The sequence below is a fragment of the Larus michahellis genome, chromosome 7 (genome assembly GCF_964199755.1).
Source record: "Larus michahellis chromosome 7, bLarMic1.1, whole genome shotgun sequence".
Lineage (NCBI taxonomy): Eukaryota > Metazoa > Chordata > Aves > Charadriiformes > Laridae > Larus > Larus michahellis.
Genome location: NC_133902.1, coordinates 3,661,791 through 3,687,455, shown reverse-complemented (window position 1 = coordinate 3,687,455; position 25,665 = coordinate 3,661,791). Strand labels below are relative to the sequence as shown.

The 25,665-nt window shown below is 45.9% G+C and overlaps 1 protein-coding gene across 3 annotated transcripts in view; it reads left to right on the top strand.

Annotated features, from left to right (window-relative positions):
• MYO1C (myosin IC) overlaps window positions 1-25,512 on the top strand; it is a 59,218-nt gene extending 33,706 nt beyond the window's left edge. For all 3 annotated transcript variants that reach the window (XM_074594994.1, XM_074594997.1, XM_074594995.1), the window contains exons 2-32: window positions 1,644-1,799; window positions 2,397-2,512; window positions 6,403-6,601; window positions 7,519-7,599; window positions 8,332-8,511; window positions 8,723-8,821; window positions 9,055-9,168; window positions 9,715-9,786; window positions 10,080-10,199; window positions 10,437-10,519; window positions 11,214-11,319; window positions 11,704-11,784; window positions 12,601-12,692; window positions 13,822-13,916; window positions 14,128-14,174; window positions 14,458-14,538; window positions 14,725-14,830; window positions 15,375-15,492; window positions 15,702-15,815; window positions 15,997-16,073; window positions 16,251-16,319; window positions 16,744-16,828; window positions 17,028-17,187; window positions 17,937-18,020; window positions 19,412-19,505; window positions 19,614-19,669; window positions 20,129-20,264; window positions 21,815-21,885; window positions 22,330-22,427; window positions 22,656-22,755; window positions 23,828-25,512. In XM_074594994.1, coding sequence (XP_074451095.1) covers window positions 1,674-1,799; window positions 2,397-2,512; window positions 6,403-6,601; window positions 7,519-7,599; window positions 8,332-8,511; window positions 8,723-8,821; window positions 9,055-9,168; window positions 9,715-9,786; window positions 10,080-10,199; window positions 10,437-10,519; window positions 11,214-11,319; window positions 11,704-11,784; window positions 12,601-12,692; window positions 13,822-13,916; window positions 14,128-14,174; window positions 14,458-14,538; window positions 14,725-14,830; window positions 15,375-15,492; window positions 15,702-15,815; window positions 15,997-16,073; window positions 16,251-16,319; window positions 16,744-16,828; window positions 17,028-17,187; window positions 17,937-18,020; window positions 19,412-19,505; window positions 19,614-19,669; window positions 20,129-20,264; window positions 21,815-21,885; window positions 22,330-22,427; window positions 22,656-22,755; window positions 23,828-23,854 — 3,087 coding nt within the window. In that variant the 5' untranslated portion in view covers window positions 1,644-1,673 and the 3' untranslated portion in view covers window positions 23,855-25,512. The remainder of the gene's footprint in view (window positions 1-1,643; window positions 1,800-2,396; window positions 2,513-6,402; window positions 6,602-7,518; window positions 7,600-8,331; window positions 8,512-8,722; window positions 8,822-9,054; window positions 9,169-9,714; window positions 9,787-10,079; window positions 10,200-10,436; window positions 10,520-11,213; window positions 11,320-11,703; window positions 11,785-12,600; window positions 12,693-13,821; window positions 13,917-14,127; window positions 14,175-14,457; window positions 14,539-14,724; window positions 14,831-15,374; window positions 15,493-15,701; window positions 15,816-15,996; window positions 16,074-16,250; window positions 16,320-16,743; window positions 16,829-17,027; window positions 17,188-17,936; window positions 18,021-19,411; window positions 19,506-19,613; window positions 19,670-20,128; window positions 20,265-21,814; window positions 21,886-22,329; window positions 22,428-22,655; window positions 22,756-23,827) is intronic.
• Window positions 25,513-25,665: the final 153 nt, after the last annotated feature.

The following is a 25,665-nucleotide window of genomic DNA, read 5'->3' as shown; positions in this document are numbered from 1 at the left end:
AAAAAAAAGTAAATAAAAAGGGAGATTAAAACGATATTTCGTTGTGGTGTTTGAGCCATTAGAGTGGACCGGGATTGGAGATTTTCCTAGTACCAAGTTGTAGGAGCTAATTTTTCTTTCTGAAAGCTGCTGGTTTCATTGGATGACTTATGCCCAGGCACTGGGCTGTTGGGAAGGAAGCCAATTGTAACTTGCAAAATAGGCAAAACTACCCTCGTAAATGATTGGTAAGTCTAAGCATCTGCAGACTGAGGGAATTTGCACCCGTTTGGGCCCAAATTTATACTTCAGTGGGTCTTACCTTGATTACTACTTAACAAAACTTTAGCTAAATTTTCTTCTGACCAAGGTTGGTTTTATTTTTTTTTTTTTTTTTTTACTTTTCCCCTGCACACCATCAGTCCCAGTGCTCTGACCACTATTATATCTTGAGAAGGAGCAGAGAGGAACTACCTGACAACGTGAGTCGGCAAAAATCGTCCCCGTCGTTGTGCAGGGATTTGGGGCCGGAGGACAGTGTGGCGGCAGGGGGTCCGGCGTCCCAGGTTTGTGACGCTGCTACAGGAGAGGGTGCCTGGGCTTCGCTGTTAGTGCCTGAGCCCGCTTGGGAACGAGCTCCGGCGGTGTTTGTGCCGGTGATGGTGGCACCCCAGAACCAAAAACAGATTCTCTGAAATGCATTAGTGCGTTAGGGAAGTGATTTAGGAGAAGGGTGCCCGCTGTGAGGAGTTTGCAAAGTAATTTAAGAATATGATAAGGAAACGCAGACAGATGTGAGGCAATTTTTTTAATACCTTCTATCTCCCGTCTATGATTTCTGTAGCGTCTCTCGTCGTCTCTGCCTTCTCCATCATCTGTCCATTGGGTAGAAATTTTCCCTGCAAGTGGCGACTGAGTCACTTGGTGCACGTTTCCTCTCCCGCTTTTAGTACGTGAGGTAGCAGTAAGAAGTCAGCAGACCTGTGTTTTCCAAAGATGGTTGTGTCTGAGCCGCATCACGTTGAAAATGTAACCTTTAAAAAGAGGGTCGGGGAATAGAAGTTGCTTGATGCGTGGGACAGATGTTAGTGTCACAGTCTAAATTAGCAACGATGGCATGGGATGTGGAAATGCCCGTTTCTCATTCGTTCTGAAGTTTCCCAGAATTTTCCCATTGGGTATCTTGCTAAAGCTTTTAAATTGGTCAGCAATGTGAAGCTGTTTGCTCATGAGATGAATCATCATTAGTCATAAAAGATTCCTTACCTCGAAACGACTTCCCGTTATGAAATGAGGGAGAAAAGTAGAGAGGAGGACACATTTCAGTCTCACTCCTGCTAAAGGACGCCTGGGAAAGGAAATCCAAGTTTTATTCGTTTTATGAAATGCTTGTTTCATTGATTGATTCCTCTAAAGTGATTGGAAACTTAGCAGTAGCTTTTCCCTAATGCTGGCTTGTCTTCCATCAAAGCAATTAGTATAAACCAACGGATAAAGTGTTAGTATACATCGACGAGCATTTTCAACAGTAGTGGGATTATTCTAATATCCTCTCCTGGTTATAGGTTGTCCATGGGTAATTGTGGTTAATCGTTCTTGTATGGAGGCAGCGAGCTGCGGACAAATACACAGATATCCCAACTTTCCTCTGCTTTTGGTTGCAGGGAGCGGGGACTAACGGTATTCGGCTGACCATGGAGAGTGCTCTGACGGCCCGCGACCGTGTCGGGGTGCAGGATTTTGTCCTGCTTGAGAACTTCACCAGTGAAGCAGCGTTCATTGAAAACCTGCGTAAGCGCTTCAAGGAGAACCTGATCTATGTGAGTAGCAGAGTCGACAGACGTCAAAGTGTTCCTCAGTGACCTGAATTCGGGCGTTTCCTACAGAAGCCATGCCACAGCTTTGCTCTGCAGTTGGAGGGATTTGGAGATGGTGGTATCAGCTTTAACAGCCTGTGGTTGCTTGTGCCAGAACCAGTCTGGGATGCTGTCATGTTAACAGATGTAGGGACTCGTTGCAGTGCTCCAGTTGAGCTCTGCTGGCATTTACGGGTCTTGTCAGCTCTGAACATCCAACTCACACCACATTCTTCCATTTCGTGAATTCACTCTGGTGGGCTTTCAGCAGCCCCAGGCTTGAACTTGATCCTAAATGGTGTATCAGAAATAATCCAGTATTTGTGCTTGTTAGAAGCACTAAAACCGTTTGTAACTCCCGCAATGTCATTCTCGCTGCACTAAGAGGTCACTTCTCCAGCCCCCTTGGCCTCTTTCAAAGCCCTCAGCAGCATCCCCAGTGCACCGGGGCAGGCGGCCCTGCCCTTGTCAACAACATCGCGCCTTCAGAGCGGTCTGGGCTCTCGGAGAATCCGCTGCCAGACCTTCTGTAACCTCTCTACTTTGTGTTCTCTTTTCCAGACATACATTGGCTCAGTTCTGGTGTCTGTTAATCCATACAAGGAACTGGAAATCTACACTAAACAGAACATGGAGCGATACCGTGGTGTCAGCTTCTATGAAGTTTCTCCTCACCTGTGAGTGGCCTGTGGGTAAACAGTGCAGTTTGTGCCGTTCCCACGCAGGCGTGTACAATAATGACATGTGAAAACAAGCAAATAGGACTTTTCCTTGTCCCAGATGCAGCACTAAAACTCATAGGGATATAAAGGATCCTTCGGAGGGTGTGGTGTACAGCTCTTTCTATTCCTGTTCCTCTCTCCAAAGAGGATGAGTTGCCTTTGCGAGAGCGGTATTTGGAAAGGGAGTTGGTTCCTTCCTGGCTGGAGGAACAGAGCTGCTTACCCAGCCCTGGCAGGACCGGAGTTCATTGTTCCAGGGTTACTTGGGGTCTGCGTGGCCGGGCTGCGAGTTTCCCCTGCTGCTGCGTCGCTCGTTCAGCACAGGGCTAACCGGGGGAAAGAGCGTGTCTGTATGTGCGGGGGTTTCTTTCCTACCTCTGCTGTTACTGCCCGACCAATATTTATCTGGTATTTCCCTTGTTGCTAAGATACCGTCAGCCTGTTGGAACACGGAATGTATTTATTTACATGGTCTGGCCTGGTGAGCATTCCCAATTTCCCATTAAAAAAAAAAATAAAAAAAAGTTTGAGGTTTAAAGTTATTTTTGAAAGCATTTGAATTTTTTTGTCGGACTGAAAGAGAAAGATGACTAAGAGCTGAGGACATTTGGCTCCAAAATGTTTTCTTTCAGGACGAAGGGCCAAATTCTGAGCACCTCTTGGAGGTTTTTTTGTGGTGTTTTTCTTTTTCTTTTCTTTTTTTTTTTTTTTAAGAGGTCTTGGAAGAGTAAATGATATTATTTTTGAGTGAAATATTTGGGTTGTTTCTTATTACTGGCACGTAGCCCGGGAGAGTAAGCAAAGCAGAATGCGCTGCAAGCACAGAGAGGGAGAGAAACACCATCACTTGGGAACGTCTGAGCACTTGAAGTTGTATTTTTTTAATGATAGAAATGTGATTATTGTAGTGTTTCAGACTTTTTGCTGGACCTATATGGGGGACTGTTGAACTTGAAAAATCCTGCATTCAAACCTGCTAAGCTCTCCCCTTGATGCAGATGTGTACCAATGAGTCCTGTGTCCAGTTCTGGGCTCCCCGGTTGAAGAAGGCCAGGGAACTGCTGGAGAGGGGACAGCAAAGGGCTACCGAGGTGCTGAGGGGACTGGAACACCTCTCTGATGGAGAAAGACTGAGGGATTTGGGTCTCTTCAGTCTGGAAAAAAGACAGCTGAGGGGGGATCTTATCAATGCTTATAAATACTGAAAGGGGGGGTGTCAGGAGGATGGGGCCAGGCTCTTCTCAGTGGTGCCCGGGGACAGGACAAGGGGTAACGGGCACAAACTTGACCATAGGAAGTTCCACCTAAACATGAGGAGGAACTTCTTTACCCTGAGGGTGGCAGAGCCCTGGCACAGGCTGCCCAGAGAGGTGGGGGAGTCTCCGTCTCTGGAGACATTCCAACCCCGCCTGGACGCGTTCCTGTGCCACCTGCTCTGGGTGACCCTGCTCTGGCAGGGGGTTGGGCTGGGAGTTCTCCAGAGGGCCCTTCCCACCCCCGCCATTCTGTGGTTCTGTGTAAATGCATCGTGTCTCTGTGCAGGTGCCCCGACTACAGAGATCTGCCCCGAGAAAGTGACTGGCAGTGGCTTAAATCAGTGCCGGGCAGTTCTGGTGAAGCAGCCGAGGGTGCAGGGGCAGCAGCTCTTCACTCCGCTGTCAGCTCTCACTGTCCAACTGTTGTTGCCCCGTAGGTTCCATTCAGTCCTGCCTTCACCTGGCCTGGACGCAGCCACTTCTGCCCGTGATCAGGGCGCTCTCAAGGGCTGCTTTGTCCTTTGGTGAGAATTTTGTGATTCTCTGGAAAATCACTGGGGCTGTGGCTGCTTTTATATTTGTGTAGGAGGTATAGGACTGAGCACGATGGCAATGATCACGCATAATGTGTAGCACTGTCAGCTCTGCTTTAATTCCTGTATGTGCTACACAAAGTGACTTAAATCACAAAGTAGCTGATTATTTCTTAGGCAGTTCTCTTGTTTTAAATAGTCCCATAAGAAACTGTAAAACCTGCAGCTCGTGAGAACTGCACCGAATACCGGTGCTGCTCCAACTGGGAAAACAGTATTTTTTTGTTAACTGTTTTTAGTGTCCCATTAAAAGACATTACATTATTTGATTATTTACATTACATTATTTGGTTATTTATGCATTTAAAAATATTCTGAGGAGCACTGAATTGCTCTTTAGTGTAGTACTCTCTGCTTCTCTTTTTACAGTATTTCAGGTGTCTCTTTTCCTCTTTCTCTTATTCTAAACTCATTCTAGAAAGCCAAAATACTTCAAGATTGCTATTCCAGTGTCACGATAGTTTAAGTCTAGACCCAAGCGCTGGGTTCTCTGGGAAGTGCGTCACACGTAGTCACTTAAAGGAGAAAAGTTATCCCTATGGGCTTGAAACGCAGCACACTTCCCAGAGTGATCTGTCACATCCTGTCCTATTTATAGCCGGGGGATTCAGAGATGGTGACTACAAATGGGACCATAAACATCTTTAAGTAAAGTGATCCTGTATGTGGTGTGCATGACCACCAGCTTCCTGCGGTACTATAAAACCCCCCAATAAAGGCACGCGGTCTGGAGGGAGTTCTTTAAATTAAATTTACATTTATTCAACTGTTCAAAATACTCCAGAGACAGAATTTGGATGGGGAGAGAAGGACTGGATGACTTTAGTGGGGTAAGTGTGCAGTTGTGTTGCTAGGTAGCTCATTGGTGTTGCCTTAGCACTGAGTATTAATAGACTTGAGAAGGCCACGGCTGTTATTTTGGTGTGATTATTTGTAATTAATTTCACAGCATGAGCATTTAGAAAAAAAAAAAAAAGGGGGAGGGGAAAAAAAAAGGAAAACTAGTTAAAGGTTGTCAAGTGTATGAAGGCAGGATATCTGCTTCATCACCACGTGGAAGACAGCTGAAAATATTGTTATGGAGGTCTCATATGAGCGCATTATGAAGGGCTAATGCTGCTCTTTTCTCTTACTCTCTTCCATCGCCCCTATCTGCTCCTTCTCCTCTCGCTCCGGAAGCAGGTACCACTATTGTCACACTCATCCTCACGCTCTCTGGTGGTGTAAAAGCGTGTGCGATTCTTGTTATGAGACCCCGTCTGGCCTGTTGCAGGGAGGAAAAGAGAAGAGAAAGAAAAAGCAGCAAAGGAAGAGCGGGGCTCCGGGGCCAGCAGCGGCAAACCCTGGCTGCACGCAGGCGGGAGGAACCCTCAGGTGTTTTGGGTAGCGTTTGGCCTAAGTTGGATGGAAGCTTATGGAGCCTGCAGGATGCTTATTAGTCTGTGCTGGCTTATCCAATTCTTCCTGCCATCCGAGAGAAGCTGTGAGAGGTTGGGCTGTTGTGGAGCCACCCAGATAGCAAAGTGTAGTTGTGACCTTCCGAGCGTATCGTCACTTAATAGATAAGTTGGTATAAAGATCAATGGAAAACGAGATGTTTCCTGAATGTAAAGGGTTTTTTTTGTCCTGCAGGACCAATGTTGAGAGATCATGTATATTTAGAAAAGTAAGTTTATCTGCACCGTTTAGTCGTCGTCTACAGAAACTCTTATCATTGGAGAGACTCAGAAGAACGGTTTTTAAAAGAATTTGATAGATTTGTGCTATCACGCTGCAGAAGCTTTGCTCGGTGGTTCAGATGTGTATGTAGTGCATGTGTGGTCGTTAAGAGGTGTCAGAAAGTGCTCACCGTGATCTCCTGTCTCATCACCAGTGCGCAGAAGCAATATGCTCGTACCCGGCCCATGGACATACACTTCTCTTTTAGTCTTAGTTGAGGAGTCTCTGCCCTTCACCTGTGGAAACAAACTAACGCCTGGTTGTTGTTGTCCCTTAGCTACGCCATTGCAGACAACTCGTACCGCTCCCTGCGCACGGAGAGGAAGGATCAGTGTATTCTCATCTCTGGGGAGAGCGGGGCTGGCAAAACGGAGGCCACCAAGAAGATCCTGCAGTACTACGCCGTGACCTGCCCGGCCAGTCAGCAGGTCGAAACCGTGAAGGACCGTCTGTTACAATCCAATCCTGTCCTGGAGGTAACCCTAGAGCGGGGAAACTCGACATTGAACCACACCAGCAACACTCATATTTTCCAGCTGAGGGGGTGGGGGCAGCCGGACCCCACGGGCATGGCTCAGCTGTCGGTGCAGAGCCGAGAACGTATCCTGGGAACGCTGTTTCACGGCGTGTGGGCTGCACACGGGGGAATCCCGCTCCGCTTCCCAGCCAAAGAAACGGCCGTCTGCCGCTGAACTCGCTGGCCCTTCCCGTCCCACCGGGAGAAGTTCTGGAGTGGGCCGGCTGCCGGCAGAGAGAGGCGTTCGGCGTGGGAAGCGTCCTGCTGCGCTGCATCAGTGTGCAAAGCCAGGAGCGGACACACGCGCTGTGGGCAGCGTTGCCCTCTGATAAATGCATTTGTGGGTGCATTTTCTAGTGCTGTGGTGTCCTCTAGTGTCCAGTCCTGAGCTGTCTTTATAGTCCCCTTTGATATTTCCGCTCCGTACTCAAACCATGCTGCAAACCGTGCTGCGTGCGCGGGAAAGGCGTGCTCCCCAGGAGAGGGGGGAGCCTGGCAGGATTGGGCTTTTAGGATAGTGCCTGCTGCGAGCGGAGCTGCGGGTGACCATAAGGAAATAGCCGTGATGAAGGATGGAGCTTTGAAAAGACTGTCAGACGTGACATATGTTGTCAGCAGTGAACTGGCATTAAAATCAGCTTGCTGGGGGAGGGCGGAATTGTTTTCAGAGACATGCTCCATCTGCAGTGCTTGCACTGGGTGTAAAGATCAGCATTAGAATTCGGGTAGCAATCTGTTTCCTTCTTGGTTTCCCTTGCAAAAAGGACAAACCCAGGCTTTAATGGTTGCAAATAAACAACTGGCAGCTTCATCAAAGTGTTTATAAATAATCTTATTAGATACTTATTTATTTTTCTCTAATCGTTTTCATTTCAGGCCTTTGGAAATGCAAAAACCCTTCGGAATGACAACTCCAGCCGATTTGGGAAATACATGGATGTGCAGTTTGATTACAGGGTAACTTAAAATTTACTTTGTACTTCAGAATTGGTCGCGGTCATAGCAGGCCTCTGTTGCCTGTGCTTTCTTGTACTGATGTGTGTGTGGAGTGATGGTTTTGCATTCCTTTGATGACAGTGGAAGCAGAGTCTATGGTAGCAAAGTTTGGTTCCAGAGGATTTTGTAGAACACACTTCCCTTTCATTCTTCCTTCATTCCTCTATATTAAGAGGCAGTGAGATTAAATCCTCTTCTGGGGTATATGTGCACCATGCAAATGGATGTTCCCAAACGAAATCCCCATGAGCCAGCTGTGATCTGAAGATAATCTCTGTCCTGTGTAACTTTGCATGGTGTTTGTTTCGATTCTGCTCCAAATTGCCCCACACTACGAAGATGAACGTGGTGTGAGAACTGAGTATCTTGGCGTACTGCAGTCTTTTAATTTCTGTTGAATTCCTTCTGAGAAGGAATTTTACCCAAGTCAAGATCCCATTCAGTATGTGCACTAGCCCTGATCTGTGTAATGGCATGTTATTGTCACTTGATGGCTCGTTTTGCATACGCGTCAAAACTCCAGTTGATGCTCTGTTTTAGCCGAAACAGAGATTGTGATACAAAACAACAGATAATTTTCTGTCTTCGTAAGCTATCATTTTGTATCCTATTTGTCTTTGAATGGACCACCAAGAAGCGGAAATCTTTTCCCCTCTGTGTATGAACTATTTCAATGTATCTGGTTTGGTTTAGGGGGCTCCTGTGGGGGGCCACATCTTGAACTACCTCCTGGAGAAATCCCGAGTTGTGCACCAGAACCACGGCGAGAGGAACTTCCACATTTTCTACCAGCTGCTAGAAGGAGGGGAAGAGGACTTACTGCGAAGGCTGGGCCTCGAAAAGAGCCCGCAACAGTATCACTATTTAGTAAAGGTGTGCATTTTTGCGTTAACTAGTTATTCTGATAATATTGTTATATTATAGGACCGATACTTTCTCAGATGACTTTGTAGTTTCCTTCCCTCATTTCAAAAATAACACCGCGATGACTGCTATAAAAATAAGCACATGGCAGAAGCGCATTGAGCACGAGTAATGTCCTTGACGATTATTTACTTACTTATATCAAATTGTGTCTTTTTAGGGTCACTGTGCAAGGGTCAGCTCCATAAATGATAAAAACGATTGGAAGATTGTGCGAAGAGCCCTGTCCATTATAAGCTTCAATGACAACGAGGTGGAGGTAAGACACGTTTGGCAGCACAGCTGATTTTCCTGCTCTTGAGGAATTTTTCTGCTTTGATTTGTTATTTCTGACCAAAGGCAGCCTTCAGAGTGAACGTATTCTCTGCAAAAATTCTGAAAAAAATACAAAATGTTCTTGTAAAATGTTAATTACACGCAAAAATCTCGCTGCCTTTTCTCACCGTGCTTTCATTTCATCATCCTGGCTTCTGACTGTTGCTTCCGTCCTAGGATTTGCTGAGCATTGTGGCTAGTGTCCTGCATCTGGGCAACGTGCAGTTTGCTGCTGATGAGCAAGGAAATGCTCAGGTCACCACAGAGAATCAGATTAAATACCTGGCTAGGGTGAGTACCGCCAGTTAGAGAGATACGCCGTTAAAGATGAATTAGAGAGCTTTCCTTATTTTGAACTTGGTACCATCGTATCATTTTAGAATATGATTTAGAAGTTTTCGTAAGTTTACTTTTATTTGACCTAAATAAAATGCAAATATTAACATCAAAACCCTTTAATTGACAACTTCTCTATTTACCACTTGATTGACCGCTGACTTGAGGTTCTTGCCTTCAGGCAGTGGGATAAGAATAGACCTACTCCGGAGAAGAGTTTTAAAGAAAGAACCACCCTTGTGGCCTTGCTCAGTCGGTTCTTTGTGCCAGAACAATCAAGCCAATTTATTTGTTAGGTCGCATCACTGCCAGAAAGGGGTGGTGTGTGGGAGGCAAGGGAAGGATTGACGCTGTGTAAAGTCTTGCAGTGAGAATGGGAAATGAAGGGTTGTTCCACTGGACCGTGCGTTTGAGGACTAGCCTTTCTGGTCTCTTAAAACTAGTACTGATAAATGGAACATACCGCTTCATAAATTAATTGAATAACCTACTGTTTTGCAGCTTCTAGCAGTTGAGGGCTCTGTTCTTCGAGATGCGCTGATCCACAAGAAGATCATAGCAAAAGGGGAAGAGGTGAGAACGTGAACTGCGGATCTGGGAGGTGCATGGAATTAAATCAAGCTAGCGATATGCCGTCAGCGCTCTTACCAGAGCGAAACAGTCCAGTTCTCACTTGTCAAAGGAGGTTGGCAGTGCAAGTCCCACAACCCGATGGTGACTTGCAGCCTGTATGGCTGGGAGACGATGATGTGAGCTGAGCCCAGGCAGGATGCCGTTGAGTGGCTGTTTATTAGCAATGAACTAGGGAAACTGAACCCCTCAGTGGAATGGCTGTTGAGTGGCTTTTTTTCTCCTTCTGCGTGCAGCTAATCAGTCCCCTGAACCTGGAGCAGGCAGCCTACGCGAGGGATGCGCTTGCTAAGGCGATATACGGACGCACTTTCTCCTGGCTGGTCAACAAAGTTAATAAGTCTCTTGCTTACAAGGTAAATGAACCTTTTGTTTGTTGATCTCCAACCAAGCGTGAGAGGAAGTTTCAAATCTTTTAGCTGCAAAGCAAAGAAATGGTAAGCCCTATGCTGCACAGTGATTTCTAAATTAATTTGTTTTCCATTAAGAAGAGGGTAAGGAATTAATGCTGTAACTAAATGGGTAAGATCCCGTGATGGGATGGATCGTAGCTGTGAGTACAATATCAACGTTTATTTTTTGCCATGTTGCAGGAAGGAGAATTTCCAGGCTGGAGAAGTACAACAGTTCTAGGATTGCTTGATATCTATGGATTTGAGGTTTTCCAGCACAACAGGTTTGTTTCAGTCGGTGTCTTTGAGTTTTGAGTAAGCTCTGCATGACTTCAGTCATCGTAGTGTTTTCTCTCCATTGTGAAATAAGACGTTATTCCATCTGTGGTCCTCTTAGTAAGAGAGAAAGAGATGGCATTTCAACTTTAGGAAATCAGTTGAGTAACTGATAATCACAGGGCTCCCAGCACTCGGGGCATCCAGCTAATATTTAGCATTTACAGCTGTTAATGTTCCTGGTGTTTTAAAGAGATTGTTGTCTTTTGGGGGCGTATTCGTGCGATAGCTTGAACTCTGCCTTTGTCCGGCTCTGGCACAGTGGTGGCTGTTGTTGTGGTGTCTTTCCACGGTGGTGTGAATGGGGAAAACCAGCTACGAAACTCCAGCTGTGTCAGAGTCTGGAACCTGACTCTGGCTCATAGCAGTGAACCAACCGAGACTCTCAAATGTGCAGTCTTATGGGCACTTCTTAAAAGTTTTTGTGTTCCACCCTTCATGTCTGTTTTTCCCTCCTTCTGGAACTCTTTCACGAGATCCACTGAATAATAAACTTACTAAATTTATACGTGCAGTAAATAAACATTTCGCAAAATCTATTTATCCTGATTTAGAGATATATTCATGCTGCTGCCCGCTAATTATAGCTTCTTTTGTTTGTGGTACAATGTTAGTGATTATTTTTCTGATTTTTGTTTGCAGCTTTGAGCAATTTTGTATTAATTATTGTAATGAAAAATTGCAGCAGCTCTTCATAGAGCTCACGTTAAAGTCAGAACAAGAGGAATACGAGTCGGAAGGCATAGCGGTAAGAACCAGCATCATCATGTCCTCTGTCTCCTTTGTAGCACCTCCTGCAGGCCAGAGGACAGATTGGAAAAGGAGCTGCTAATAATGGTCTGCAAAGTAAATGAAATAAAGCTTTCTTTTTTTCCTTTCTTTTCAAAACGCTTTGGTAACTGTGTGATACAGCTAGAAGTCAGTAATGCCATTCCAGTCTTTTATTCTGATAGAAAAAAATGCTTTTTAAAGGGAATGTTTGGAAAACAAATTTGATGAGTGAAAAAGCTTTGTTTCAAATTTGACAGAAAGATTATTTAAGTAAGGTGCTGTCTGAAATGCTCTGAAATGTTCGTGTTTTTTTTCCAGTCTAGAATTGTTTTCACCCAAGTGCGATTTCTTTTCTTTGTAGTGGGAACCAGTTCAGTATTTCAATAACAAAATAATTTGTGATTTGGTGGAAGAGAAATTCAAAGGTATCATTTCTATTCTGGTGAGTTGACGACGCCTTTTTAAATTAAAAATTTTATAGAATCATAGAACAGTTTGGATTGGAAGGGACCTTTAAAGGCCATCTAGTCCAACCCCCCTGGCATGGGCAGGGACATCTTCAACTCGATCAGGTTGCTCCGAGCCCCGTCCAACCTGACCTTGAACGTTTCCAGGGATGGGGCATCTCCCACCTCTCTGGGTAACCTGGGCCAGGGTTTTACCACTTTCATTGTAAAAAAAGAAAAAAAAATAAAATAAAAAATTCTTCCTTATATCTAGTCTAAATCTTCCCTCTTTTAGTTTAAAGACATTACCCGTTGTCCTATCGTAACAGGCCCTGCTAGAATGTTTGTCCCCATCTTTCCTGCAGCACCTCTAGGGACTGGAAGGGGCTGTAAGGTCTCCCCAGAGCCTTCTCTTCTCCAGGCTGAACAACCCCAGCTCTCTCAGCCTGGGGCAGTGTAGTGGAAAACATGGGGAAGAACACGGGGAAAAACCAAAGATCTAAGCTTTTATTAGGATTATTTGGGCAGGTAGGAAGAGCTATGATAAACTGAACAGTGACGCCATGAAAGGTCGTATTGTATCACCTCCCTCTGCTCTCAGGAAAGAAACTTCCAATCCAGGCAGTCCGGAAGGAGGCACGTGTTTTCCTTTTCAGCTCAACAATTCTTCTTTTGTTGAACTAAGAGCTGGCCTACCTGTTAAAAGGCCACAGGGTCACACTGGGGCAGTGTTTCAGTGAGAGAGAACTAGAGCTGCCCTGTGGGCTGACGAGCGCAGCAGGAAATCGATACTAGAATGTGTGTGTTTGTAGGATGAAGAATGTCTGAGACCTGGGGATGCCACAGATACAACGTTCTTGGAGAAACTGGAGGAAACTGTGAAGAACCACCCTCATTTTCTCACGTGAGTGTTCCCATAGCAGTTATACCGGTAGAATCCAAGCGTGTGATAGAGGCTAGAGCTTGAATCATTCCTAGATGATGTTATAAGTCATGGTGTGTATGGCAGTAGCGTCCTAGGTATACTGGGTCCCACATAAAAGATGATCATGTTTTCTTTTGTGAAGAGCTTAGATGGTGAGTTAAGGTAATACAGAATAAGTTGTCATCACTAACTGCCTTGCTTTTCTCAAGACTATGCTTCAGAATACAATAGGAGCAACACAACCCTTGTTACTGACTTCCCTCTTCACCGATCTCTTCCTGGCATCCTACTGCTAATACATCCAAGGAATTCGCAGGCTGCGGCTTCTTGGCTCTTCCAGGATCTGGCCCAATAACTGAGGTGTGACAAAGGCGCTGGTTTGGGGTATTAGGCCAGATCATTCCTCAGCATTGATGACTTGAGTTAGACGTAGGAATAACTAGAACGTGGAGCAGAATTTTACCGGTAAAAGTAGTGTTCAGAGGTGTATATGCATTAGAACGATTAAGCAGTGTTCGCGCTTTTGAAACTGAGAGGCTTATATTGCACTAACTCACCTTTGCGCCCACCCGCTTCCCACATGATCTTGATACCCTCCTCTGACCTGGGTAACCCGTCCGTGTTGGCGCCGCTCCAGTTTGATGGGCGCGAATTCCACATTTCACCTTTCAGACTGTTTACTTCAGTTTTGGAGCTCCAAACGCTTTCTTATTCTTACTAAATGTTCCGCTTGTGCTCAGATGAGGCTCCGTACGGCATCCCGGGACTACGGCAGCCTGCTGCCAGCAACATCGCTGCCCTCTCGCCTGCTGCCTCTACTCTGATTTCATGTGCGCACAGAACCGCTCTGCAACCTCGCCAGGAAGCTGAAAGTTCATACTTTTGAAATAAACATAAATACATTTTATGACATTTTTGTCATTTGCTGGTTGATAACTCTTTATTTACTTTTGGTCTTGAAAATCGGCAAGGAAGATTTATTCTCCCGCCCCTCCGCTGTGTTCCGCTCTGGGATCAAATGCCATAGTGCTCTTTGAAGTGATTCCCCCCAGTAAAACAGATGTTTGTTCCTTTTATTTCTCATGAAGCTTCTTTGCTTCCTCACCAGGCACAAGCTTGCTGACCAAAAGACTCGCAAATCACTGGGGCGGGAGGAGTTCCGGCTTTCGCACTACGCTGGAGATGTCACCTACAGCGTTGCAGGTAAGTGTGTGCGTCACCTCCGCTGTCTCTCGCTCTTTTCTCCTCCTCTCGTCCTCTGCCCTTTGAATTAAAACAGCTTCGCTACATAGTAAAGAAATACCCCCACGCATCGTTTCATTAACCAGCTTAATTTCCCATCTCAAATTCCTGCCTTGTTGCGAAGTTCCTGCGGAACCGCGGTGGCAGCCTGAGCGGTTTCTTTTTCTTCCAGGTTTTCTAGATAAAAACAATGACCTTCTCTTTCGGAACCTGAAGGAGGTGAGTGTGGACGGAGGACGTTTCCAGTACGCCGCAGAACGAGGAGTAGGGTTTAAAATGGGGTGGCACCTGAGGGGAAAGATTCTTCTAGACTCCACCTGGAGAATGCCTGTGCGTAGGGCTGCACTACGAAAAAACAAATTGAGGTGCCCAAAGTTCATTTTCTTATTAAAAAGCAAAACTAAACAAACAAAAAAATCCAAACAAATGGTTTTGTCCCATGTTACTTTGATAGTTTCTGAAGAATACTCTGTATTTTATCTCTGAAAATGTCTCTCTGCAGACCATGTGCAACTCTGAGAATCCTATCATAAATCAGTGTTTTGACAGGACGGAGCTGACAGACAAAAAGAGACCTGAAACGGTAAGAACACCAGAGCTGGAGGGAAGTGGGACTGTTTCCTCTTTCTAAAAGATGTGTCCTGTCTAACGTGGTAATCCAAATGCAAGCCTCTTACATTTAAAGCTGGGAAACTGAGGTTTGTTCTGCAGTCACAAGCGCTAGGGTTAAGTCATTGCTTTGTACATGGTTTTCTTTCTTTTCTCCTAGGCAGCAACTCAGTTTAAAAACAGCCTCTCCAAACTCATGGAAATTCTGATGTCCAAAGAACCCTCCTACATTCGTTGCATGAAACCAAACGATGCTAAACAGGCTGGTATGACCCTGCCGACTCTTCCTCTTTTTTTTTCTTTTCTTTTTTTCTACGACAGCTATATATAGACCACTAGATCACAGTCAGTGAGGCACAGAAAGGCGCTCAAATGAAGAAGTCCTGCAAGATTTTTTCCTTTTGGGTTTGTGCCAGAGCTTCTCGTAAGGAGATGGTGGCAGTACCAGCAGCCAGGAGTCGTAATGGGAGCACTGGTCTTGGGTGGAGTAGGGTCATGTTTAAAGTGAAAAATTATTGACCTACGTAACTTCCTTTTAGTGACCTTTATTCTCCCTCGTTTCTTCCTCCTGTATGCGTAGAACATCCTAAAAGAGAACTCCTTTTTGGAACTAAATAGAAATGTGTAGTAAAGGATGGGTGGGAAAGACTGAAGACATAAAGTAGGTTGTGCGGGACTTGCACCATGAGGATGGGTTGGAGGTTAAAGATAACTGCGTAAGATATAACCAAGAACTGAGCGTTCCTCTTCTCCAGATGAAGGCACAGCTGCGCATTAATCATGTTTCTCTGTTTTCATGCTCTCTCCAAGATCGATTTGATGAAGTTCTAATCCGACATCAAGTGAAATACCTAGGGTTGATGGAGAACCTCCGGGTGCGCAGAGCTGGGTTTGCCTATCGAAGAAAATACGAAGTTTTCCTGCAGAGGTAGGATGACCTTGGACTTCTCTCTCCTTCTGCTCTTGGTCCCGCAGATGTTTGAGGCTGGGGAGCTGTTCTGATCAGCAGAGAGACAGCCCTTACACCTGACAGGCTTATTTTCAAGAGGGAGTGAGAAGCACGGCCTCTCGCCCTTTCCGTTGCCCTGTATGGACTGGATTTCTCTCCCTAAGGTTTCTTCTGCTCTCAATTTACAGGTACAAATCACTTTGTCCAGAAACGTGGCCTACGTGGGATGGACGGCCCCACGACGGGGTGGCCGTGCTGGTGAAGCATCTTGGCTACAAACAGGAAGAATACAAAATGGGACGGTTAGTTCTTCTGTTTTCTTAATTTGAGATTGTGAATCATTGGACTTCCACGTCGCTGCTTTTAAATAAGGCTTCTCTATCTAATGGGTGAGGAAAAGATTAGAGATCCCAAAGGGGATGCTAAGGGCAGGAAGCAAACTTCTCCGGCATGTTAAACGTAATTCTGCATTTCTATTTCTAGAACAAAGATTTTTATCCGCTTTCCCAAGACCTTGTTTGCAACGGAAGATGCTCTGGAAGTGAGGAAGCAGAGTCTGGGTGAGTCACACACGCTGCAGTAGCTTCGTGGACAGTTAGCTGTCTGTTTTCTGATTATTTTTTTTTTTTTTTGCTTTTTGTTGGGGGAGAGATTTTTTTCTTTAAAAAATTGACTCTTTTTCTACCAAAATCTGCTTGGTCACAGTTTCCAAGTTGCTGTTTTTCTTGCCATTTCAGCAACCAAAATGCAGGCCACGTGGAGAGGTTTCTACCGTCGAAAGAAATTCCTGCACATGAAACACTCAGGTATGAGAGAGAGAGAGAGGAAAGGGCAGAGCTGGGTAATGGCGTGGTTTGAAGTGGCCATTGCTGTCAGAGGTGACTTGCGTTTGATGTGCAAGAAGGAACATTCCCAAAGCCTTGCTGGAAGGAGCGTGGAAGCCGTCGGTGTGGTACCCAGCCCTTCCGCCCTTAGCCTGTGAGACTCCGAGCAAGAGAAGCAGACGTAACTCTTGTTCACGCAGCACTTCCCACCTGCTGGGGCTTTTTATTGACATTCATCCCTTGTATCATATTATTAAGAACTTGTATTCCTTCCTGTATGCCGCATTGAAGGCTCTTTATTTCCAGAAGGGGCTTTCTTGAGCACTCTTTGTTGCCAGTTTCGTGTCAAGTCAGCATTGGTGCATGAAGGAGCTCGCTTTGTGTAAAATCTCCGTATTATTTTCAGCAATAGCAATCCAGTCCTGGTGGCGGGGAACCTTGGGACGCCGAAAAGCTGCCAAGAAGAAGTGGGCAGTAGAGACTATCAGAAGGTGCGTAAAGAATAACCCAAGCCATCAAATGCTTATTTCTCAACAATAGGATGATAAAAATAAACTTTCTTGTCACTTCAGTATGTTTCTTAATAAATTACAACTACTGAGTAAATTCCAGAAAATGGTTTGGTTGGAAGAGACCTCTAAATATTGCTAATTTTGATCACTTTTCTAATAAACATTTTCTCTTCCTCAGGTTTATTAAAGGTTTTATTTACCGGAACCACCCTCGCTGCCCAGAGAATGAGTATTTCCTTGATTACATCCGCTTCTCCTTCCTGATGAACCTCAAGCGTAATTTACCAAAAAATGTTTTGGACAAATCGTGGCCAACTCCTCCTCCCTCGCTCTGTGAGGTAGGCACAAAGCAGCGGGTCAGGTCAATCACAGGCAGGATGGAGGAGGCTAACGGCAGCGTTGAAGACCACGGGCCACCAAAGGCCTGCGGGGACCCTCCTGCTGTCAGAGAAGAACGAACCAGGTTCTCGCTCAAGTTCCACCTTGCATTAGCATCTCTGCTGGTAGAATTAATCCAAACGTCATCACATAGGTGTAACTGGTGTATCTGTAAAATTATCAGACCTATAGCATTGGAAGTTCTTGGGAGTCTGGTGCTGTTGCAACACCATTTTCTACTGGTTTTCTGAAATTTCTGAAAATTTTCTTCCCTTTTTCTCTGAACAAATTAAGTTCCCCCTGGACAGTGAAATTGGCTGCAATGACAATGTGATTGCCTGCGAAGAACGTATTAAACTTCCTCTATCGCCATTATTATTCTGCATCTGGCAGAAGTGGGGTTTTAGCTCATCAAAACGAAATAGTGCGGAAAGGCCCAGTTATCCAAAGGTCCTTGTTTGGATTGCGGGTACAGCTGGAAGCAAGGAAAGGCAGAGCAGCGTCAAGTGGGGTGCTCCTGGTGTTTGTTCTCCCTTCTAAAGCAGGTGGAGAACCTCTTAGGTGGAAAATCAACTTCCTATTATTTAATTAAGTAACAAAACAGTATTTTAATTCAGCAACGCATTTTGTGCGGTTGCTTCTCCTCTGCCTGCACTGTTTGTCGGGTAATTCTGAGCTGTTTTCATGTCCTGTGCCACTTCTTCTTCAGGCGTCCCAGCTCCTGCGCCAGCTCTGTATGCAGAACATGGTCTGGACCTACTGCAAGAGAATCAGCCCCGAGTGGAAGCAGCAGGTACGAGACAACTTTACGTTATTTCACAAACTGCGCTGGTGTTCCCAAGAAAAGGAGGGGGGTTACTGTAAGAAATGAAGGAGGGGAGCAGCCGGGCGGGAGGGACAAGGGCACCGCTACAGCAGCCGTGGGGAGCTGGAGGAACTCCTGAATCACTGCATTCTGCGGCGGTCAGTTAACAACTCCACAAGAACGTGGGGGTTTTTTTGTTAGGGACAAAAAAATAAAAGAGCAGAATGTGCATTAAATAAAAGAAAAAGCATTATATACATATTCAGTATTAAACAGTGGTGTTGTGTATGCCCCTATATAATTTTTATCCTGAAAGGCCCTGTTATTCTTCCCATGGAAGATAAAAAATGTAAGAAGCTGCATTATTCTGCTTGTACCATATAAAGTAAAGAGTAGGAATTCTGCAGACACAAAACTAGTCATTTTCCAAACAGAGAAGTTACATGAACAGTTACAGCTGCTGTTCTAGGTAAAAAGAATAAAAACTCCACTGAAATTTGATTCATCTTAGTCCTGAAAAGGTAGGGGGAGGGAATTTTTTTTATTTTGCAAAAAGGCTCAGTGAAGGGACATAATAGGAAATGCGTACATTAAACCATTTAGATATAACTGTTAGGAGATGATAGTAATAGTTGCCATTAAGCTTTTTTTTATTGCTTAGTATATCATACTGCGTGTGAAGGCCTGCAAAGTATTAAGCACATGTAATGAAATGCCGTAGATTAGTTAGTGGCTGAGCCTGTGATTAAGGACACAGGATTAATAGCAGCCATTATCGAGCTGGAGGTGGAAACTCAGCAGAACACTTTCTTTTCCCCAGCAAACCAGACTCACTGATAAGGAGCATCTTTTACCCGCGTTTTTACCCGTAAATCACCCAGGTACTCCATACCAGAACGTGCATTTGCCCTAAATCACGCAGAAGGGCTTTCCTGTTTCCTCGGTCCCTGGTTTTGTTCTTGTTCTGAAGGAGCACGCGCTGGGAGCCAAGAGCACGGGTCATATTTACAGTGCGGGGTGACCGCGTCCTGGACTAATGCCACCGTGAAAGGGACCAAAGGTTCATGGTGACTAATCGCCTGAGCAGGCCCTCCCAGGGCACTATGGTACCTCAGCAAATGGTGCTGTTTGTCAGAGGGGAAAAAAAAAAAAAAGAGAAAGGAATTTCTTTTCCGCCCTAAAGATAGGGGTAGCTGTTGAAAATGTAAAAGGGAGGTATGGAATACTTTGGGTAATTTTGTGACTCGTATGATTCGGGAGGTCAGAACTAGATGATGACTGCTAAAAGAAACAAAAAGGGAACATCTCCTTTAAGACAAATTTGTTTTTGTTCTGGAGAAATTTTATCCTAAACAAGAATACATCTTTCGTCCTTGCAGTTGGAACAAAAAGTAATCGCCAGTGAGATTTTTAAGGGTAAAAAAGACAATTACCCTCAGAGTGTTCCAAGACTCTTCATCAACACGCGACTTGGTGAGTAGGTGTTGCGAAGTTTAACGGGAAGAAGCGGGGGGGGATTAATCTACTCTCTTCTTGCTAGAAGTTTCTTTCTGACCCCCGCCTCTTTGGTTTTAATTATAGGTAATGAAGAGATAAATGCTAAAGTCCTTCAGGCTTTAGAAAATGAAGCAATTAAGGTGAGATGTGTGTCCTAATACTTTTGTCAAGCTTCTAGGAAGACAGGAATATCAGGAAGAGTAGATTTCTGGAGAAAATACAGCAAGAATTTTACATTCTATTAAGCGTAATGCCTTAGAAGATAGTCTGTGGGCCGAGCTGATGGCTCAGAAATACAATGTGGAGATTTGGGCAAGTTTAATTATGTCAGTTGAGAATTGAAGGGGTCGCAGGAAAGGAGAAACCTACACAGCCTGAAACTAAACCTGGATTTGTCAAGCCCGCAGTCAGACAGCTCAGAGCTCCTCTAAGTCAACAAGGAAATCGGTGGCAGAACTGAGAATAGGACTCCAAAGAACTGTCTCCATTCCCGGTTTACCAGCCCCCGGTCCGTACCTCCCCCGAGCTCTCTAGGCTAGAGGGAAGGCAGCCGACAATTAAACACGTTGCGTTTTTAGCACTGTTAACACTAATTTCAGTATGCAGTTCCTGTGATCAAGTACGACCGGAAAGGATACAAAGCAAGAGCGCGGCAGCTGCTTCTTACCCAGAGCGCAGTCGTCATAGTCGAAGAATCCAAAATCAAACAGCGGATCGACTACGCCAATCTGACAGGTAAGAATGGTGACATAACTGGGGTTTGGCTCACTGGACTGAAGTCAGGCCTCACCTTGGCTACAGATAGATAATAAACAATAATCAATTTGCATTTGTCCTGGACAAGAATGGAATTATCTGATACCGCAAGCATTTTAAGTCTGTAATATCTCGAAACCGAATTTTTCTAAAATTAAATTCCTTAAAATGTCACAAAAATTACTCAATTCGTCTCCCCCAAGCCCCCTCTTAGGTCATGCCCCCATTGCACATCTCTCCCGCAGGGGAGTTGCGCCATTGTTAGGTGGCAGCTGCTGCAGCTTCCAGCCCTCGCAATGTCCGCCAGGGAGTGGACAGGCTGAGAGGGAACTTGGTCAGACAGAGAAAACGGCCGAGTCTGGCGCATTCTCGTCATTACTTGGCTTTGTCCGAAACCTCTCGCTTAACAAACAGCTTCAGCTTCGCTACGGTTCTTCTTTACAGGCAATTTTGGTGCTAATCATTTCAGTGTTAGCCTGAGGCAACTAAACCGCGTTTGTAACTGTCGCCCTGTGAAGTGGTTTCCAAGGGCAACACTAATTTTGGGTTCTGTGACTCCCCTAAGACACCGTGATGGCAGAGAGGGCTGTCTCTCTCTGCTGGGTCTGGGCTAGCTCGATTTAAATAGCTAATCCGCTTTCTGTCCAGTGTCAAGATATTAAACAAAGTCCAAAAACAAACTATGAAGAAACAGACCCTCCTGAAACACAGCGTAGAGCTCCTTAACTCATCCCTACCCACCTGCCCCGGGGAGAGGATATTTTTCATGGAGCAAACGTGAGAACTCACAGCAGAGGCTGAACCCCTCACTCCCTGCATGGTCGGACGGCGTTGCTGGCCGGATGAGCAGAAACGCTGAATTCAGAGCCCGAGGCGGTCGCGGGACAGCGTAGTGAGAACCGACAGCAGCTCAGGGCCGGACCCGCGAGGACCAGCGAGCGGCTGCGGGTTCAGCCTGCCCCCAGGCCCAGCTGCAGGGCAGGCAAGGAGCTCACGGCAACGGTAACGTCCTGGAGCCAGGCTCCTGCGGCAGCGCTGGCCTTTCTTACCACACGTGGCAAAACATGTAAGACAACAGTGACCGCATTGTTCCACTTGTCCCTCTCCTCATTAGTACCCCAGTACTCGCACCACTCACCCCCCTACAGGGCTAGAACGAAGAGTGTGTCCAGTGGGTGCTGAAAAGTAAAATTTCGGTCCTAGGTCCCTTAACTGGCCAAAGTACCTCTTTTTCAAGTCCGTGAGGGTGATGGGAGTTTATAAACAGGCATTCTTCCTACTCCTGATGGACAGAGGCATCTGAAAGTTTCTTTTCCGTCTCCAAGAGCACAGTTATAAGCCGATTGTCACCTTGCAGCCTCTTCAGCCCCTCTGCTGTCATGTTAGTGCAGCGCTTCCGGGCAGCTCCTCAGCTGTCGGGTTACTTGGCGTGAGAACGACAGTTGCTGCGTTCCTGGGAGAGGGTCTGAGACACACACGAGACTCCTCCGGAGCTGGGTTGGGTGTCAAATGGCCATTCTCTGTTGCAGGCATCTCCGTCAGCAGCCTGAGCGATAACTTGTTTGTGCTGCACGTGCACTGTGAGGATAACAAACAGAAGGTAACGGGAACTCCTCCGTCATTTCTCCAGCCACCTTCAGAAAAAGTTTTAAAGGCAGAAAGAGCAGAAGATCCAGCTGGGAGGAGGGGGGGGCACACGTGGTGACACATATATAACTGTTTGGTGCCAACTCTAAGTAGCATTTCACTTCTGTTGACTCGTGCTCACAGATGGGGTTCACCAGTGACTTGGTCACTGACGGGATTGGTGCTGTCCTTGCCCCCATTAATTGATACCCTGTAAATAAACCAACTGCCCTCGGTGCAGCGTGACCCACAACAGAGACCCCGGAGATCTCCGCCAAACCACGGTCCGCTCGGAGAAGCGTTTTTCCCATGCTGACCTGCAGAGAGAGTTCTGTTCCTGTTAATTACAGCATCATCATTTTGGTGTACTGACACTGTAAAGCCACGACCGTAAACCACCGTCTCTTTTCCCTCCCAGGGAGATGTCGTACTTCAGAGCGACCACGTGATCGAGACGCTAACAAAAACAGCCATGCAGGCAGGCAAAGTCAACAACGTCAACATCAACCAGGGCAGGTGAGTGGTTTTTCTTGCTCTGCTTCAGCATTAAAGGGCTACAGAAACATACGGCATCAAAAAGTACTAACGCATCTTAACTCAGGCTCCCCTTCCCTGAACGAGCGGATCTGTCGCAGCGAAGCATCGGTGACGAAGCTGCCACTTGCACAGGAAGAGGGTAGAGCTAAGCTAGCGCAGAGGCCACAACCACTCATCAAATCTGTTCTTACCTCTTTCTCTTGGCAGCATAAAATTTACAGTCGGGCAAGGCAAAGAAGGCATAATTGACTTTATATCGGGATCAGAACTGCTTATAGCCAAAGCCAAGAACGGCCATCTAACAGTGGTGAGTACAGGCCCAGGCTGGTGAGAAACAGTAGTTCACTTACGGTGGATCCAGGCCCAGACAAACCCTGTTTGCAGCAGACGGACACGTGCCACATGCCGAACGCGCTGCCCTGCCCTGCCAGCCTTTTCCCCAGTCGGAGCCGTGCGTTGGGCTTCTCTTCCTGCAGTCTTGAAAAACCGCCAGGATTACTCAAACCTATCAAGTGATTGTGCTATCAATCGCTTCACCCCCCCGCCAATTCAGGCTTTAACGCTGTACTCTGTTGCAAATCAAATTTTAGCAAGAGGATTTAAAAACGTAGGATGCAAAAAAATAAATCCTCTTCCTTTCTCACATTGTTTGTAGTCTTCCCGCTCATCAGATAGAGTCGTGCAGTTGAGTTATGCGTTGTCAGATTAGAAGTTGTTCAGAAAAGAATCCACAGGACGCTGAGACTGCACGCGCCCCCCTGCCCTGCAGGCTGGCCGGCCTCAGAGCAGCGCTCACCGTTCCCACTCGGTGCCTCACCGGAACGGCCCAGCCCGTAGGAGCCGCGGATGTAGCGCTGCCCTATGGAACGCCTATAGACACTGCTCAGGAAGAGAGAGTAGATGTGCACGGACACGCTCAAGTGAGGATCAGGCTGCTTTTATTTGCTGTTAACAGCAAACCAAGTAACTTCTTGCACTATGAAGAAACACATCCTATAATTTTTTTTCCCCCCAGCTTTTGCAAGCCATCCCTAGGAACATTTTTTAATTATTATTATTTTGCCCCTCTGTCCTCCTTCCTAGGCCATGCAAATTTGTATTCTACCGCTAGCCTAGGGAGAGGTTTTCAATATAACCTCAGGAACTGGGGTGTAAGAGCACCCCGGACTCCTCGAACTCACAGACTTGCCAAAATCTGCTTTTATTTCCCGCTGGGACTGGGCAACTTCAGCACTCGGGAGCAGAGCAAACGTTACATACTGTAGCGTGACAATTCCACAAGCCAGTCTTTGGGGCTCTTTAAAGATGTTTAGGAGCTAAAACCGTTGCAGCATCTTTGTTTTCAACACCCCTTCTAGCTTGTCTGTCTTCTCCTGCAGGTTGCTCCTCGTTTGAATTCTCGATGATAAAAGGTGCCACCGCGCCAGGACCTTTTCCTCCATCAGCCTGACTGCACCCTATACAATCGGCTGGACGTTTTCCCCAGCAAAATCCCCCCCTCCTTCCTCGCTTCGCTCATTCTGTTTATCGTTACCAAAGACCTGCACTTTCAGAAAAAAAAAAAAAACCCAACAAAAAACACAAAATACATCTTGCTTTCTTGTCTTAATACGAAAAGTTCCAAAAGAAAGGCCTTCTCTTCCTTACCTTAGTGGCAAACGCACAGGTCCAAGGCGATGGCCGTGAAAGCGTGGCTCATGAAACGCGTTCAGCTGGGCTTTGAGGGAGAGGCAGCTCTGACTCTTATCAGAGTTTAAGCCCTGATGGAAACGACCAAAATTTGTGCTTGTCGTCATCAAAAAGCACAACTAGGAAACAAATAACTCTGCTGCTTTGTCAGCCAAATCAACGACATGCCAAACTTTATATTCCAAAAGAATGTTTTATGAAGAATTTTGCTCTGAGACGTTTTGATGCTTTGTGTTACAATATATTAAAGCCATATTGTGTAAATGAGTAAAACCCTGTAAATACTTTATAGCCGAGTATGAGAGATGCACTACGAGAAAGGGAGTTGATGTGGAAACTCTTTATGTTTTAGATTTGGAATTTTTGTTGGTTTTAGTTTATTGATTATAAGGTATTAACCTGAGAAACCCATCACGTAACTTCCTCACTCATCTGGAGCGAGAGACTCTTACCTTTTTTTGAAGTCACTTGTCCCATTTGTTGCTCTATAGTAATATTTTTATACCGTAGTAACTTTTTTCATATCCACACATCCAAACAAAAATGTTAAGTAATAGAAACTGCAGAGGTCACCACTTCTCCGCGCTGCTCTAGGCTGGAAATGAAACGTGAGCTTTCCCCCCCACAGTTCATCAGGCTCAGAGCAGCACCTTCAGAAAAAGTTGCTTTTCCTCATTTTTAGCGATAACTGGAAGTTTGAGTTCCCACGATAAAGCTCCACAATGTTTCTATAAACGCCTCTCAGTACTGCCTTAAGAGGAAGAGATGGCTGGTTCAGCACTGCTGGCATCACTGACCATCTGCCCACAGCGCCTTCGCATGGAAGCGTCTTCCCAAGCGAGCTGTGTCACTCCACTGCTAACCCAAAGCTAAAGGGACACGCGTCTCGGACGCTAACTGGGCTCAGCCTGCATCACCGGGGTTAATGCTAAGCACCTTTATTTAACAAAGAACCCAAATGGCTACAGGGTGGACAGCTGCGTGTCAAATACCTGCTGACTGCAAACCACAGCTCCAGCTTCCATTTCCAAGTTCTAGACCTCAACCAGTGCATTTTGCACCCGACTTGCCTTAGAAATCCTTCACCTTCCACCTCTATCCCGATGCAGTAGCAACAACAGTTACAGCAAGCCCCAAATAAAATATAACCAAACACGTTGCCACTCACGTACGATGGGCTCGGTCTCCTACTCTTTGGTTTCTGACATGACGCAGTCGTCAAACACTGCCCCAGGCCTGGAATGCTGTATACACGTAGTGCATATACGCCATCCCTCTGTATGTGCTCCGCTGTATACACTGATCAACGCTCTATACGCTATTATATAACCTCTTCAAGACTACGCTAAATAAATTTTTACAAAAAAACCCCCACAAAACACTTTGTCTTTGTTGTGTAAACTCTTTTAACACTTAATGTTTTTGATAGGGAGGGTACCTGAATCTTTGGTTCTCGGGCCCATCTACTGCAAGGAGCAGATTATTGCTAGAGATTCCCAGGCCATCGGCTAAGCCGGGCGGACGCGTT